The sequence below is a fragment of the Vombatus ursinus genome, unplaced genomic scaffold (genome assembly GCF_900497805.2).
Source record: "Vombatus ursinus unplaced genomic scaffold, bare-nosed wombat genome assembly UNPS02005459.1, whole genome shotgun sequence".
Classification (NCBI taxonomy): Eukaryota; Metazoa; Chordata; class Mammalia; order Diprotodontia; family Vombatidae; genus Vombatus; species Vombatus ursinus.
Window position 1 is genome coordinate 6,429,381 of NW_020945237.1, and position 17,437 is coordinate 6,446,817.

Here is a 17,437-nt window from a genome sequence, read left to right on the forward strand (position 1 = left end):
GGACAAAAACATGGACAAAGACATAGAAACATCAAAAAAAGTTAATATGACTAAAGACAGGATTGGGCCAGGTTAGAAAGAGCTTTAAGTAAAAAAAGAGAGTTTATACTTGATCTTGGAGGGGAGTGACACGGTTGGACTCACTTTAGGAAAACCATTTTGGCAGCAGTGTGGAGAATGGATTGGATACAGGAACAATTTGAGGTGAATAGGCCAATTAAGGAGGTATAGGAAGAGTCCGGGCTAGAAGGTGATGAGGGCCTGATGAGGGTGGTGGTTGTATAAATGGACAGAAGGACAAAGACGCAAGAGGTGGTGTGGCAATAGAAACTACCAGATTTGGCAGCTGACTGAGTATGTGAGATGAGTAAAGGAGGAGTCGGAGATGGAAATCTGGATGTTTGGAAGGGTGATGGTGCCCTCCACAGAAAAAGGAGGTTCAAAAGAGGGGGGAATTGAAGGGAAAGATAATGAGTTCAGTTTTGAACATGTGAAATTTGAGATATTTGTGGGATAACCAATCTAATAGGCAATTGATGCTCTGAGACCAGAACCCTGGAGATAGGACTGTAATATAGATACGGGGATCTTCATTATTGAGATGATAATTCAGTCCTTGGGAAGTGAGATCTCACTGTAAATAAAGGCAGGGGAGAGGCAACCACCAGCCTGCCTCTACCTCAAAAGAGATTACTACAATAGAACGTAAGCTCTTTGAGGGCAAAGACTGCTTTACTTTTGTCTCTGTGTTCCTAGTGTCTAGCATGTAGTAGATGCTTAAGAAATGCTTGTTGAATTGAGTTGAATTGAATGTCAGAGATACTCCGAGACAGAGACTTTGGAGTTAAAAGAGGATTGTAAATCTGGAAAAAAATCAATGTTTTTTCATATTGATAGAGTATAAGAGACTTTAATATTACCCTTCTGTTTTTAGAAATGAGAAAACCAAGGTCTTGACTTGTCTGAGACCTTCAGAGAAAGAGATTCCATAGCTATCTTTGGAAACTTACCTATGATAAATAGATTCTATCATCAGAAAGTGCTTCTTAGTGTCTCACCTTCTTGATGAAATGTTCACCCATTCTCTCTTGTTCTGTTCTCAGCTGAGCTAGAAAAAAAAAACAAACCAAAGAACAGTTTACTTATATTTAGGACATCTTGTGCAGTTAGTGGGCATCTTTCTGCATCTCATCACCTATTACTGAAACACCTGATCCCATCTTAGACTCCTCAGTAGTATTGCAGTAGTCTTACTTATGCCTAGCCTTGAATTTGGCTAGCTATCCCCGAAGGTAATAAACTTGGCTCCTATATACCAACAACCTACTAGGCTCCTACAAACAACCTGATGATTCCAGGGCATTTGATCATAAAAAACTTATTCAGGACAGACACGAATAGAAAAAATTTACTGTGAGACAGAGACAGGATTAGTGTAGCCTAGATAGGGCTAGTATAGTATTTCCTTAGCCAATGTAATAAGGAATAGTTATCATCTATTGTTCATATAAAGCGTCGGCTTACTCTTCCCCTGGACAGTGGCTTTATTTCCTGGAAATCAAGTTCACAGAGCCAGTAGGGCAAGTTAGTGATTCACATATGCTGTAGTCATGACCCCAAGATTAGAGTGGCTGTCTTGCTTCTTTCCCCTCTTCCCTAACAAGCAGAACTCCAGATACTGGCAGTAATTTCTATCTCACCTAAGTTTGCAATTCCACTAATCCTGTGGCACCAGTACTTTGCTGTGTCAAAACAATTGCCTCTCCATTCCTCGGGAGAAATTTGTAAGCTGGAACTCCTCCTTCTGTGGCAGATGGTCCTTTGTGTCAAATGGCCCTCATACCCACAAACTCCAAGCCTGTTTAAGAACGCAAACACCTTTCCCTCTTTCCCTCTGCTTCTTAACTTCTTTCTCCAACCCGTTGTCCCTACTGGGTACCTTTCTGTACTGATTGATTCATCAATCTTCAGCATTTTGGGAAATCATGTATTTTCCTACCCTCACTCTCTTACCCTCTTACCTTGCTCCTCCATGCCTTAAAGGAGAGTGGGGAAGAGGGGAAAAAAGAAGTCACTGAAGAAGTCCCTTAACCCCTTATTGCCCTCAGCCAACTCTCTGAGACCGTAATTTGCAGAACAGTTCATTGGTAGAGGGTGTTTCCTCACAGGGAATTTCCCCTCCCAATGAAATCTCAGTTCTGGACACAAATAAACAAACACATTATTTTAGATGCTTTTTATTCCTTAACGGGAATGCCTGTGCTGCTTATATTCTCAACTATATTTTAAGTCCCTCGAGGTAGGGCCTATGTCATCCACTTCCAATCTTCCACAGCAATTATTATAGTGCTAGGCACACAGTAGGTGCTCAGCAAGTCATTGTTCTTTGATGGATGGTCCCAGCATGTGAATGCTCATTTTTGTGTTAAATAACTCTCTCTCTGGATTCTTCTGTGTTCTAGGACCCAGACGTGCCACCAGTATCTTTTCTCAAAGTCCTGAAGCTGAATAAAACAGAATGGCCTTACTTTGTGGTGGGAACCCTCTGTGCCATTGTCAATGGGGCCTTACAGCCAGCATTTTCCATAATATTTTCAGAGATGTTAGCAGTAAGTTTGAAAAAAATCAGGTAACATGTTAGTTTGTGTTAGTCCATCAGTTAGCTGCCTTTCATCCAAGCCTCAGTGACTGGATGTTGACCTAGTGGCTGAGTGGAAGTAGCTCCTTAACTTTCATTACATACAGTCCGTGATTTTATGTCTCTGCCCATTTGAAGAAAATGTCTTCAAGTGAAACAAAGCCAAATCTGAGTCCCTACAGAGAAGAGATTAGAGTGCCAGACTTTATGGACTATTGGAAGCTCAGAGCATTTATGCAACACCTTCTATGTGCTAGGCACTAAGCAAGGCGCTTGGGATTTAAAGACAAAAAAATTAAACAGTCTTTGCCTTCAAGGAGTTTATATTCTAGTGAGAGGACAGGGGAAACAATAATAACATAGTAATAATAATAATAATGACTTGTATTTACATAGTGCTTTAAGGATTGAAAAGTATTTGTATTAGATTATTAAATCTATCTTGGATAAGATTAAATTTATAGATAGAATTTAGGTAAAACTTATAGATTAGACTTATCATGGATAACTTATCATAGATAATTAAACACAAAATGTGGAAGTAATTGGGGGACATACTAACAACTAGGAAGGTGACATTTGAGCTGAAAAAGCTCCTAGAATTTTGGAATGATAGAAAGTTCATCATCATCATCATCATAGCCAGCAGTTTTTATAGCACTTTAAGGTTTGCAAAGTGCTTTATATAGTTATTTCATTTGATACAGTAATCCCATGTGGCAGGCCAATTATTAACCCATTTTACAGATGAGGAAACTGAAGTAGACAGAGATTAAGTGGCTTGCTCAGTGTCACACAGCTAGTAAGTGTCTGAGGCAGGATTGGAACTCAAGACCTTCCGACTTCAAACCCAGCACCCAGTCTACTGTGTCACCTTGATGCCGTAAAGAATGATGCTAATGATAATAAATAACAACTTGCATTTATATAATACATTAAAGTTTACAAAGAACCTTTAAATAACATTTAATAACCTTGGATTAATTGAATAAACTGAGCTTAAATTGGATTAGGCATATGGTAGATAGCATGCTGGTTTTGGGGTCAAGAAAACCCAGGGTGAGGGCAGCTACATGGCACAGTGGCTAGAGTCCACTGGAGTCAGGAGGACCTGAGTGCAAATTTGACCTCAGACACTTGACACTAGCTTCGTGACTCTGGGCAAATCACTTAACCCCAATTGCCTCACAAAAACAAACAAACAAACAAAAAAGAAAACCCAGGGTTAGATCTAGCCTTCTACACATACTGGCTGTGTGAATGAGTAAATCAGTTGGCCTTGAAGTGTCCCAGATGGCTCTCTAAACCTCTAAAGCATGGGGTGATTACTTATCTGCCTCCATAGAGGAAGTTCCCTCATCAACTTTAAAGGCCATCAAATCCAACCCCCTCAATTTACAGGTGATGAAATTGTGACCCAGAGACATGAAATACTTATCCAAGTGTGCCCAAGGTGACATAGGCAGTAAAGTTGATTCCAAATTCATGGTGCTTTCCCGGCCACCATTCTGACTGTCTACATCGGGAGTTTTCTCTACAGCTTTGAAACCGAAGGCCTAAACAACAACAAAAGGTTATGTTACTCCAAAACCACTTCACTGTTTATTAAACACATGATTTAGGGGTCTAGTTTCTGATATGTGTCCCCAGTATCACTGTTTAGAGCAGGAAAAAACAAACAAACAAAAAAACAAAACAGAAGGAAAATCACCTAATCCAAGTGGGTTTCTTCCTTGCTCTTCTATAGATTTTTGGACCAGGGGATGATGAAGTGAAACAACAGAAGTGCGATATGTTCTCCTTGCTGTTTTTAGGGCTTGGAATTCTTTCTTTCTTTACTTTTTTCCTCCAGGTAGGTGCCCATCCACCTCTTACTTTGCTTCCAAATATTTACATGCATTATGAGCCAGCCATAAAACCAAGCAGCCCTTTAAAATCCTTCAGGCTAACTGAAATCACAAAATGCCTTTAGATGCAGGCTCTGAGTACTTGGAATGTTCAGCCTTAGTCCTAGAGAATAGATAATTAGCCATACATCCCTTCTCTCAGCAGAGAGGTGGGGGACTGCAGGAGCAGAGAGAGACAGAGAGAGAGACAGTGTATGCGGTCCAACCTGGTCACAAATATCTTGGTGGTTTTGCTTAATTTTGTTGTTGTTATGGCAGAGGGATTCAGTGCTGGGAGGTGGTGGCTCCATATGGAACTAGGTATGGTATAAAAACAAAAGTCATCCAATATACCTCCCTCCAGCCTTTGTGGTGAGTGGTGTACTATGGGAACAAAGCTCTAAATGTAACAGCAGACTTGGTGGATTGTTGATTAGTTTTGTAAATCTTTATTTTTTTTTAATTAAAATTTATCATAAGGGATGGTTCTCTGGGGGGGTGAAGGAGGAGGGATATATTAGAGAGTGAAGGTGATATAAAAAAGAAAGATAATTTTTAGAAATAATAATTAAGGAATACAAAGGTCATTGGACAAGTTTTTTTTATTATTATTATTATTTTAAATGCAAACAAGCTTCTTAAAGGTAGGAAAACTTGCATGGCCTAAAGGTGGTACTCAGATGTTTACTCCGGGGCTTTGCTACTTATAATTTTAAGAGAGTTGCCTGGGGAACTGAGGGGGCAAATGACCTGTACAAGGGTCACATAGCCAGTATGTGTCAGAGGCAGGGGTTGAATCTGAGTCTTTATGACTCTGACTCATCCTGTCTTATTTTCTGACTACTGACTCATCCTTTCTTATTCTTACTAAAAATGGTACCTAGCATAAAATGAAATCTCTCTATGCAGAAGTATTTAAAATGGGTCAGACAATAAACATTGGGAACATTTTGGGTGAGACCAAGCCCCCCGGAGAAGATCAACTCAGCAGCCTTTCAAGGTGTGCTCTAGGCCTGAGATTCTGTTACAACCTTGAGACTTGAGGATATGTGAACACTCAATTCGAACACCATTAGGAGCAACTAGAGACTATTGTTTTAAGATAATGACTAATTTGGATCTTTACTGATGGTAGAATTCTTCTAAAAAACAAAGCAGAAATCCCCAAAGTGGACCAGAATTCTCTTGGATGGTGAAAGTTTTATGTAGGTGTTTGCATCTGAGAAGTTTATGCCTGAGGCCTGAGGAAGATGGAAAATAACAATGGTGCCCTTTTTCTTTTCTTCTCAATCAGGGCTTCACATTTGGTAAAGCTGGGGAGATCCTTACAACAAGACTTCGATTCATGGCTTTTAAGGCAATGCTAAGACAGGTATTTATTTCTCTCTTGCTTTTTAGATTCAGTCTTCCATTCTTTGGGTTTGCTGAGGCTGAGATTCCTTCTGCACAGACTTAACATACCCCCAAATATACCTCTCCTAGACCATTTACACTATTGATGTGTGTATATATATGTGGAGGGGGGGAGTATAAGTTAAAATGAGAAAAATAGATTCTCTGAACTTGGTAGATTCAAGTTAACAACATTTTCAAGACAAGAACCATCTTGTACCCCAGGGGCCTCATTAGAAGTTTTATTAAGATCTGTGACTTAAAATACAATAGTCAGGTAGCAAATTAGTTTTAAAAATGCTCAGCTTTGCAAATTGACCTACTCACTACCTTTTCCTCCCACCTCCACTATACAACCAAAGAAAGAGAAAACTCCAGGACTAGAAAAAACTACTATATTAGTGGCCACAATGGGATCATAGCTGTATAGTGTGAAGGAACCTTAGGAACCATCTTGTCCAACACTCTCATTTTACAGATGAGGAAACCGAGGCCCAAAGTAGTTAAATGATTTGACCAAGTCACTCAGATAGTAAGTGAGAGAGCTAGAATTGGAATTCAGATCTTGTGATGCCAAGTTCGTTGTTCCAAGTTCAATGTTCTTCTCCCTTTGAAGGCAGGCCAGCTAACTGCTGGTAAAACTTCTACTTAGGAGTGATGCTTCCCAAGCCCAAGGAGTATGTTCAGTATCGGCTGAACCCTCACCCTTCTCCCAAATTAGTCTGGGTTACTCTTTCTCGAGCCAGCATCGAGGGTATACGTAGATTGTAGAATGGCAATGGGAACTTTGAGTATATCCCACATGGTCAAAACTTGACACTTACAATCTTCCATGACCAAACTAAGCATGTGTCCAATATGTGCATACTGTTCTTGCTCGTAAGGGTTGAGAATCGTTGTTGGTGTTGTTTGGGGAGTGGGGAGCATTACTTAACTATTTCAGGAGTGCAGAGGCAATATGATATAATGGATAGATTGCCAGTCTTGGAGTCATGAAAAACTGGATTCAAATCCTGCCTCTGCCAAATTCTGGCTTTGTGACCTCGTACAAGTTATTTAATCTCTTCGTGCCCCAGGTAATATTCCAAGATGTTACAAGTGAATAGCCCGGCAACATTAGCGTTGAAAGTTCCCATGCTAGGGGTTCCCTACACTAGTGAAATCACAGGACAGGACCAATACATTCTTTTCAAGATTTAAAGGATATTGTTTGGCTTTGTTATAGGACATGAGTTGGTTTGATGATCCTAAGAACAGTACTGGTGCACTTTCGACAAGACTTGCAACTGATGCTTCCCAAGTCCAAGGAGTATGTAACCTATTCTCTGCTGACGTATCTCTCACCTTTGATATAGCTGGAAATCAATTTGCAGTAGGACGTTCACTTTTGGGGTGATTTCTCTAGCAGTCCATCTTTTCAGGGAATGTTGACGTAATGGATGTTTTTAATATTTGCCATTTTAATTCAATTCAACCAATATTTATAAAATGTTAGGTGCTTGGGATACATAAAACAGGAAACATTCCTTGCCCCCAAGGAGCTTGCATTCTACTAGAGAGTAAAGCAGGCACACAACTAGGTAAATAGAAATCATACACAGAGTAATACAAGGTAAATTTCTCTTATCACTACGCAAATTCCTTTAAATCTACTGATTTAAAGTAGCATGTTTTCAGTCCATTGATATCCTCCTGGTGGACCAGAATCAGTGAATTTCAAAAAGGGAGCTATTTAATTGGGATAAAGGTAAAGTCCCACATTTGAGTTTAAAAAAAAAAACTATCTGCACAAGATAGAGAAGAAATGATTAGAAAACAATTCCTATGAAGAAAAGCTGATAACTAAACCTGATAAACATGATAGCTAACTGCAAATCACTCTGGACTTGGAGTAAGAAAGACCTGAGCTCAGATCACGCCTCAACCACTTGCTAGCTATGTGATCCTGGATGCATCACTTGGGTGAGTCACTTAACAACTTCTTGGTGCCTCAGTTTCCCTATCTGAAAAATGGGGATAATACTAGTCACCTAGCTCCCAGGTTGTTGTGAGGATTAAATGAATTAATATATACAAAGTCAAAGTCCTTTGCAAGCCTTAAAACTCTAAATAAATGCTGTTGTTGTTATTATCACTATCATTATTAATAGGATTCAACGGTCTGATGTGGCAAATGAAAAATACTAATGCAAGCTTAGATTGCATTAATTGGAAGTGTTCAAAATTAGAGAAGTAACCTGAAGTAGTGTGCCAAGTTGTGAGTGCAACATCTTAAGAAAGAATTTGACTAATCAGAACCAGTTCAAAGGAGGGTGGCCAGGATGAGGAAGGAAGTAGAAACCATGCCATATGACCTTTAACTGAAGAAACTGTGTATTTTCAGCCAGGAGAAAGGAAGGATGTATAGCAATGTATTCAGTGCCCTCAGACAACTAGAACTAGATGTTCCATGGATATCTTAAGCTCAACAAGAAGAAGACTGAACTCATTACCTTTCCCCTAAATCTTTCCCTCTTTGGAATTTCCTTATTATTTTTGAGGCTACCCCTGTCCTTCTAGTCATCCAAGGTGGCCACATACGTGCCATCCCATTCCTCATTCTAATTTGTTGATTTTCAATTCATTCACATCTCTTGTGTATGTCCCCATCTCTCCTCAGACACATCCACCTCCCTGGTACAGGCCCTCATCACCTCACACCTGAACTGTTGCAATAAGTTAAGTCTCTCCTCACTGGTCTTTCCTCTGCTCAGCTGCCAAAGTGATCTTCTTAGAGCACAGATCTGACCATGTCACTCCTGATTCAATAAATTCCATTTACTCCCTGTCACCTCCAGGATCAATTATAAAATCTTCTGGTGTTCAAAGCCTTCATAACCTTGCCCTTCTCCCACCTTTCCAAATCTCCTTATATCTCCACCTACTCTGTGATCCAGTAACACTGGTTTTCTTGCTGTTTCTTGCACAAGACACTGCATCTCCCAACTCAATGCATTGGCTGTTCTCCATTCCTGGAATTCTTTCCCTCCTCATCTCTGCTTCCTGGTTTTCCTCATTTCCTTCAAGTCTCAACTAAAATGGCAGCTCCTACAGAAAACCTTTCCCAAATCCCCGTTAATCCCAATACCTTCTCTCTGATGATCTCCTTCAGTTTATCCTGTATATAGCTTGTTAGTGAATAATGGTTTACATGCTGTCTCTTCCATAGACTGCGAGCTTCTTCAGAGTTGGGACAGTATTTTTGCCTTTCTTTGTATCCCCAGTGCTTAGCACAATGCCTGACACATACTTATTGACTGACTAGCTCAAATATTTCAAATTGCTTATCCTCAGATATCAGTGTTGGACAATCCAGGGAGGCATATGTGAGCCAACATGAGGAAAATATTCCTGTTGATTAGAGCTGTCCAAAAATGGAATGGGTTCCCTTCCTTTCTAGGTAGTGGGTTTTCCATGATTGGAGGCACTCAAGCAGAGATTGGATCCATCATTACTTATCAGGGATGTCATAGAAGGGATTCATGCCTTGGTCTTCATTGAACGAGATATTCTCTGAGGTTATCTCACTCCAATATTCTATGATGCTCTGAGTTTATCCCTTGATAGAAGATACTGGCTGCTTTTTCATCCCATCCATAAGAAGAGAGGCAAGAGACTAGAATGAGAGTTTAAGGGAGTAGGAGTGAAACGACCAGAGCCACTGATGTAGTATCATGTTTGGGGGTCCTTTGTAAAGAAAGTAAGCAAGCGTCAGAGGAGATGTAGAATCTATCCACTCAGGCATTCATGCATACAGAGTCATCTTCAGCTCATCCCTCTCTCTAACATACAGCCCCCTCCCTATTCTACCTCCCATATATGGTCATTTGCTGTGTCTTGCCAGTTTTAGTTCCTCTAAATCCTTTATGAGCAGCTAGGTGGCGAAGTGCTTAGAACACTGGGCTTGGAATCAGGAAGACCCATCTTCATGAGTTCAAATCCAGCCTCAGAGACTTACTGTGTGACCCTGGGTAAGTCACTTAATCCTGTTTGCCTCTGTTTCCTCATCTGCAAAATGAGCTGGAGAAGGAAATGGCAAACCCCTCCAGTATCTTTCCCAAGAAAACCCTAAATGGGGTCATGAAATATCAGATACAAATGAAGAGACTAAAACAACAACAACCTTCATGTTCATCCCCTGTTCTCCATTCACCCTCTGAGCCTTCATTACCTTGTGCCTGGAGTATTAGAGTAACCTCCTTATCAGCCCCTAGTATCTATTCTCTTTCTTCTCTGATCCATCTTCCACAAAGCTGCCAATTTGTTGGGGCAGCTAGGTGGTGCAGTGAATAGAGCACTGGCACTGAAGTCAGGAGGACCTGAGTTCAAATCTGACCTCAGACCAAACACTTGACACTTACTAGCTGTGTGACCCTGAGCAAGTCACTTAACCCCAATTGCCTAAAAAAAAGAAAAAGAAAAAAAAAAGAATTCACTTTGAGGTGATAATATAGTAGAAAGTCTGTAGATTCTTTCGGGGGGGGGCAGCTCGGTGGCACAGTGGATAGAGCACCGACCATGAAGTCAGGAGGACCTGAGTTCAAATCTGGCCTCAAACCAAGCACTTGACACTTACTAGCTGTGTGACCCTGGGCAAGTCACTTAACCACAATTGCCTAAAAAAAAAAAAAAAGCATCCTCCTTTCTAGGGTGCAGCTAGGTGGTACAGTGGATAGAGCATAGGCCCTGAAGTCAGGAGGACCTGATTTCAAATCCGGCCTCAGCCACATAACATTACTAGCTATGTGACTCTGGGCAAGTCACTTAACCTCCAATTGCCTCACCAAAAAAAAAAAAAAAGCTGCCAATTTGATATTCCTAAAGCACAGGTATGACTATGTTCCTCCCCTCCTTGAGAATAATAATAGCTAGTAATAGCTAACATTTATGTAGTGTTTACTATGTACCAGGCATTAAGCTAAGTGCTTTACAAATATTATCTCATTTGATCCTTGTAACTACCCTGGGAGGTAGGTGCTATTATCATCTTTATTTTACAGATGAGGAAACTGAGGCAAACAGTTTAAGTGACTTGCCCAAGGTCACACAGCTAGTAAGTGGCCAGAGTCATATTTGAACTCGGATTTTCCTAACTATAGGCCTCACGCTCTATCCACTGCTCCACCCTAGCTGCCCTGTATCTCCAGTAGACTATCGCCTCCAAAGATAAAATGCAAAATTCAGGGCTTATTATTTAGAGAGTTTCACAATCTGACTTCAACCTAACTTTCTGGTCTAATCTCAGATTATTCCTCCCACTCTTCACCTTCCCCCCACCTCCCCCCCCCACATACTAGGTAAACCATCCATATTCTAGTCAAACTGGTTTACTTGTTCTTTTTAAAGGCAGTCTATACCTCTCCATGCTTCTTATCAGCTGTCCCCCATACCTACAATTGGTTCCTCCTTTTTCTGTCACTTAGAAGCCCTTGTTTACTTTATGACTTAGCTCAAATGTCTTCTCCTACTTGAAGACTTTCCTGATATCCACAGTTGTTAGAGCTATCCACCCACCTGTGACCTTCCACAACTGAAGTTACTTTGAATTTATTTGAGTGATCATCTCCAATTTTTCCTGTATATTATAGCTTGATTATATCTTGTATTTACTTAATTTATATAATTGTTTATATTTTATACTTACTTACGTATGTCCATGCTATCTTCCCTGAGTAGGATGTTAGTTCCTCTTTAGCTTTTGTCTTTGTATGTCTTTGCACCTAGTACCCGGCATGTACTTGGGGCGGGGCTAAGAAATGCTTGTTGAATAAATCAATCAGATGCTTGCTTCTTTCCTTTTCAGGCCACAGGTAGCAGGCTGGCTTTGATTGCTCAGAACACAGCAAACCTTGGGACTGGGATAATCATATCATTTGTATACGGTTGGCAATTAACCCTTTTGCTATTATCAGTTGTTCCAATCATTGCTGTATCAGGAATCGTTGAAATGAAAATGTTGGCTGGAAATGCTAAAAGAGACAAGAAGGAAATAGAAGTTGCTGGAAAGGTGAGTTTGATGAAAGTTCATGTGATTTGTGCAAATATCTTTTGGAAACTTGCTATTGAGTCTTGGTAATGGCTAATTATAATTTATGAAGAGTCCATTACTTTGAATGATGTTATTTATTGCAATCAACAGTGACTGAAGTGATACATATGTATAAGGTTTCTATGTAATCCACAAGTCTCTGATGGTTTTATTCCCTATTCCTGAGCTATACTTTCAAATATATATTTTTACCATTCTTACCAATTCCCACCATTGAATTGTACTATACTATATGTTGCTTTAATTCAGAAGATCTTAGGAATTCTTTGATGGATTTCTCTTCTTCTTCATCTTCTTCAGTGGATGATGATGCATAAGTGACCATTATTTTTCTAGTGCTCTTTTTTGCCAACACTTAAGTATTACATAATGAAATTTAGCATTGTTGGGGTCAGGCTAGGAACTGGACCTGTTACTTCACTGGTGTACGGAGCTTCTTCCATCAATGCATGTCAGTATTTTCTTGCAAATTAGTCTTACAGAGTTGCTCAGGAACACCAAGAGGTTAAGTGATTTGCCCAAGGTCCCAAGAGCACACAGCCAAGTATGTATCAGAGTTGGGACTTAGGTCCTGACTCCAAGGCCACTTTCTATAAATATACGATGGTACCCTCCCTTTCTGTATGGTTTGGAATTTGTGTGTATGTGTGTGTGTGTATGTATGTTGTGTACATGTAATTTTTGTGTGTATCTATACAGATCTAAACACACACGAGATAAATAGATGCATACATACACACACATGCATACATACACACACTAGATAAATAGATACATACATACACACACACACACACACACACACACACACACAATGTGAAGTAAAGGGTTGATTTGACTCTGGTAGGGGCAATCAATCAACTTACTATAGGGTAATTCAGACCAAAGCTGAATCTTCAGAGTGCCTTAATTATACCATTTCATCTAACCTGCATCTAGCACAGTGCCTGGCATGCCATAAATGCTTAACCAATGCTTGCTGAGTTGAATTGAATCCTGAAGGGGATCTGGGAGTGGGGAGAGATATGGATGTGAGTCCAAGAAGGGAGGAATCCTAGGAGTGAGAGAAAGAAACTGGTGCCAAAGAGATGCAGGAGAGAAAACCCTACCCCTGAAGTAGCAAAGCATAGGAAGGTGGCAAGGGGCCAAGGCTGCTAGAATCTGAAGGCGAGTCTGGAAGAGGCTTTTAAAATTCTTATCAATGCAGGAAGACAGGAGAGGTGAAAAATGGCTGACAACTGGATTCAGATTAAGACAACAGCTTCAAGCCTCTATTTGGCTTGGGACTTTCATAGGAAGCTGTTAAGTACATCTAAGATAGTTGAGCTCCATAGTGTAATTCCCCAGGAAAATATCAGAAGACTAGTATGTATAAATACATAAAGACTCTCTTAGGAGTCCCTAGAGAAGTGAAAAGGCCTAGCCAACAGATAATTTGTAGGCTGACTGTCCTGGAATCCGTTAAGAATAGAGGACTGCTATTCAGGAATGGAGTACATGGCTGTCGTTGTATTGATCTGAAGAGAATATGCTCAGTTTTTCTACCAGTGAAAAATAACCAATCCACATACAAAGGAACAGTTCCAGACTTTCAAAACTCAAGCATCACCTGGTCAAATTCTTGCCTGATGAACTGTTACTGATAAACCCAGGGCCTGTCCAGTGTTAAGGGTCCTCCTCCATCTCCTGAAAGTCATTCTTCCTGACTATAGCATTTTCTGTGGATCTGTGTCCCCAAACTTCAAAATCTGGTTTAGTTTGAATTTTAATTTTTGGATTGTGAATCTGTGATTTTGTCACTGTAGAGAATTTCTGTTCATCTGTATAGGCCACCAATTTACCTGTAACTCACCAATCTTAAGGGTCACCTGAAGCCCTGAGAGGTTGTGATTTGTCCATAGTCACAAAGCTGATATTGTGTCAAAGGTGAGATTTAAACACGTCTTCCTGAATCCAGGTAAAGTCTTCTATCCAGTATCACAAGCTACTCTAGGCCAAAATTATGATAATTAATTATAGCAGTGTAAATCAGTTGTCTCTTTTTATCCATACCAGTTATTTTTTTTAAGTCTTTCAAGCTTTTGCTGAACATTGAGAACTAGCTTGAGGAAAAGAGTTCAACCTTTGGGTTTATACCAGAAAACAAACACATAACAGGAATCGTTGACATAGCCTTAAAATCTGTGTTTTTTTTAAAAAAACAAACAACTATTTAATGCTGCTACTAATTAGTGTTAACTCCTAATAATAGTATTCCCTATTAGAACTGGATAAAGCATTAGACTTGGAGTCAGGAAGAATTGAATTGGGATCCTGCCTCAGATACCTATTATGTGACCCTGGTTCTCTATGCCTCAATTTCCTCATCTGTAAAATGGGAATAATAATGCCTGTCTCTTAGGGTTATATTGGGAAGGTAAAATGAGAGACTGTATGAAAAATGTTGTGCAAGCCTTAAAGCATTATATTAAATGTTGTTGTTCAGTCATGTCTGACTCACTGTGACCCCATTTGGGGTTTTCTTGGCAAAGATACTAGAGTAGTTTGCCATTTCCTTCTCTAGTTCATTTTACAGATGAGGAAACTGAGGCAAACAGGGTGAAGTGACTTGCCCAGGGTCACACAGCTAGTACATGTCCGAGGCAGGATTTGAACTCAAGTCTTCCTGACTCCAGGCTCACTGCTTCATCCATTGTGTCACCTAGAATCAAAGGATTTGGATTCAAATGTTGCCTCTAACACTTCCTCACCTTGGGCAAGTGATTTAGACATTCTGGGCATAGTTTCCTTAGCTGTAAAATGAAGCACTTTTCATGTTACTTAATTCGGAGCCCATCCAGAGCACATATTAATCCCATTTTACTGGTGATGAATCTCAGGCTCCCTTGATTAAGTCCCTCACCTAATAGAGAACAGAGCCAGGGTTGCAATCCAGATCTCCTAACTCCAAGACCAAAATTCATTGCACTGCACTACAAATGAATTAGTTGAATTGAATGAATTCAACTGATTTCCGCCCCCCCCCCCCCCCCACACACACAAGGGCCAGCCTGCACAGAGCTGAAAGATTATTTAGCCTTGCCCTTAGGGAGTTTTCTCTTCTGGAGCCTCTCCTGATCCTACTTATCAGCTGTGTGGCCTGGAGGATATCTTTTAACCTTCTAAGAAGGTGTGGGGAACCTTCGGGTTCAAGGCCACATGCAGGCCCTCTAGGTCCTCAAGTGCAGCCCTTTGACTGAATCCAAAATTCTAAGTTCTGTTCTGATACTTACTTCTGCTAAGGTTTGGACAGGTTATAGTTTACATTTGATAAAAAGAGTTTCCTCACTAATGAAATCATAGATCTTTGACTTGTTAAAATATTACTATGATAGTAAAATAATAAAGCTGTTAATTTTATATTAATAATATTTATAAAAGGCAGTATGGTGTGGTGGGCAAAAGGTCCCCTTTGGAGTCAGGTAGACCTCGATTCAATTTTCTGCCTCTTATACACAGTAGCTTTTGGGACTGTAGCCAGGTCACTTAACCTCTCGAAGTTCTAGGGAACTCTCTAAATTTCTGGTCTGTGTGTGTGAGTGTGAGAGTTCCTTTACCAAGAGTTCCCTATAAAATCACAGGTACAGACTAATAATAATAATAATTTATAATATAGGACAATATGCTGTAGTGTAGTATTATGTCTTCTAATGTTGTATAATTTCTTCTAATAATTCTAATGATTTCTTCTAATTCTTCTAATTATCTTCTAATGATCTGGTCTGTGTTACAGATTGCAACAGAGGCAATAGACAACATAAGGACAGTTGTGTCCTTGACCCAAGAAAGGAAATTTGAATCAATGTATGGAGAAAATTTGAATGGGCCCTACAGGTAATAAATAAACACAAGACTCTTAGTAAGTAAGTGCCTGAGTTTTGCTTAAAAAGGGGTGAATCAATATTGAATTAATGTCCTGCACATTATATTTCTTCAGATGCTGGAGTAATGATACTGGAATCCGGCCTCAGATACCTACTATGTAACCCTGATTCTCTATGCCTCAGTCTCCTCATCTGTAAAATGGGAATGATACCTATCTCTTGGAGTTATATTGGGAAGGTGAAATGAGAGACTATATGAAAAATATTGAACATTATATTTCTTTAAACAGTGTAGTAATGATAAGGATGTGAGGCATTATATAAACAGGTAGATTTTTAAAAGATTTTTTAAAAACATTTAACAGGAGACAATATGATGAAAGTAAGAGCTGTGGATTACTACTCAGGAAATCCAGGATTGGGACCTACCTCTACCCCTGCTACTTACTAGTCATTTGATCTTGGACAAATAATTTAACCTTACTAAGCCTCAGTTTCCCATATGTAAAATATAATAATAATGATAAATACATACTATATTATGTATAGCATATATAATAATATAATACACAAAATAATAATAATACTAAAAGTGATAATAACACTTGAATTTCCTAGCTCACAGGGTGATTATAAGGATAATGCTATCTCATGCTTAAATCCTGAAATGTTATATAAATGCATCAGGAAAGGAAGGATTCTGTAATCAAGAGGTAGCAAAGAACTGAATAATGATTTGTTTTTTGAGTTTGGATGGTGTGTGTACTCCATCTGGGCAATTCAGAGCAGAAATTAACATTGGATAACTGGTCATCTTCATTCTGGCTAAGCAGACTTCATCGAAGGTGGCTCATATTCTTTGGCAAATTTAAATCTTTCATTCTGCAGGAAAAGAGTGGCTCGAAAGTCTAAACCATTATAGCTATGAAGATTCCTAGGTTTAGATATCAGTTTATTTGAATAATTCCATTCATCAAGCATTTGTTATATGCTAGGCATTGGGAACGCAGATAAAGGCAAAAGTCTTCATCAACAAGGAGCATTAAAAGTCATCTTCCTAAGTAGCTTATTATTTAGTAAAAGAGAAGAGACAAGTACACAAATAGCCTTATAAAAATTAAAATGAAGGAGGTAAAAAGTGCTATGAGTTCAAATCAGGGAGGAGTCTTTAGCACATAGGGAATAGGAGGGGCTTCCTGGAGAATGTATCTGCAGTAGTGCCTAACTTACCAATCTGAAACGTCTTAAAAAAACAATGAATTTAACTTCCTATGACTTGTCCCGGGGAAGCTAGATAGTGCAGTGGATAGAGCACTAGGCCTGGAGTCAGGAAGACTCATCTTTGAGTTCAAATCTAGTCTCAGACACTAGCTATATGACCCTGGGCAAGTCATTGAACTTCTGCTTGCCTCGTATTCCTCATCTATAAAATGAGCTGGAGGAGGAAATGGCAAACCACTCCAGTGTCTTTGCCAAGAAAACCCCAAATGGGGTCATGAAGCATTTGGATACGATTGAACAATGGCTTGTTTATGATGAAGCTATGGTGATTTTAGTAGTCATTGTTTCT

At 39.6% G+C, this 17,437-nt stretch overlaps 1 protein-coding gene across 5 annotated transcripts in view; it reads left to right on the forward strand.

Annotated features, from left to right (window-relative positions):
- LOC114032564 (phosphatidylcholine translocator ABCB4) overlaps positions 1-17,437 on the forward strand; it is a 106,903-nt gene that overhangs the window by 64,063 nt on the left and 25,403 nt on the right. For 4 of the 5 annotated variants that reach the window (XM_027847894.1, XM_027847895.1, XM_027847897.1 and 1 more), the window contains exons 17-22: positions 2,463-2,609; positions 4,386-4,490; positions 5,819-5,896; positions 7,142-7,225; positions 11,759-11,962; positions 15,777-15,877. In XM_027847894.1, coding sequence (XP_027703695.1) covers positions 2,463-2,609; positions 4,386-4,490; positions 5,819-5,896; positions 7,142-7,225; positions 11,759-11,962; positions 15,777-15,877 — 719 coding nt within the window. The remainder of the gene's footprint in view (positions 1-2,462; positions 2,610-4,385; positions 4,491-5,818; positions 5,897-7,141; positions 7,226-11,758; positions 11,963-15,776; positions 15,878-17,437) is intronic. The other variant, XM_027847896.1, reaches the window with a different exon arrangement.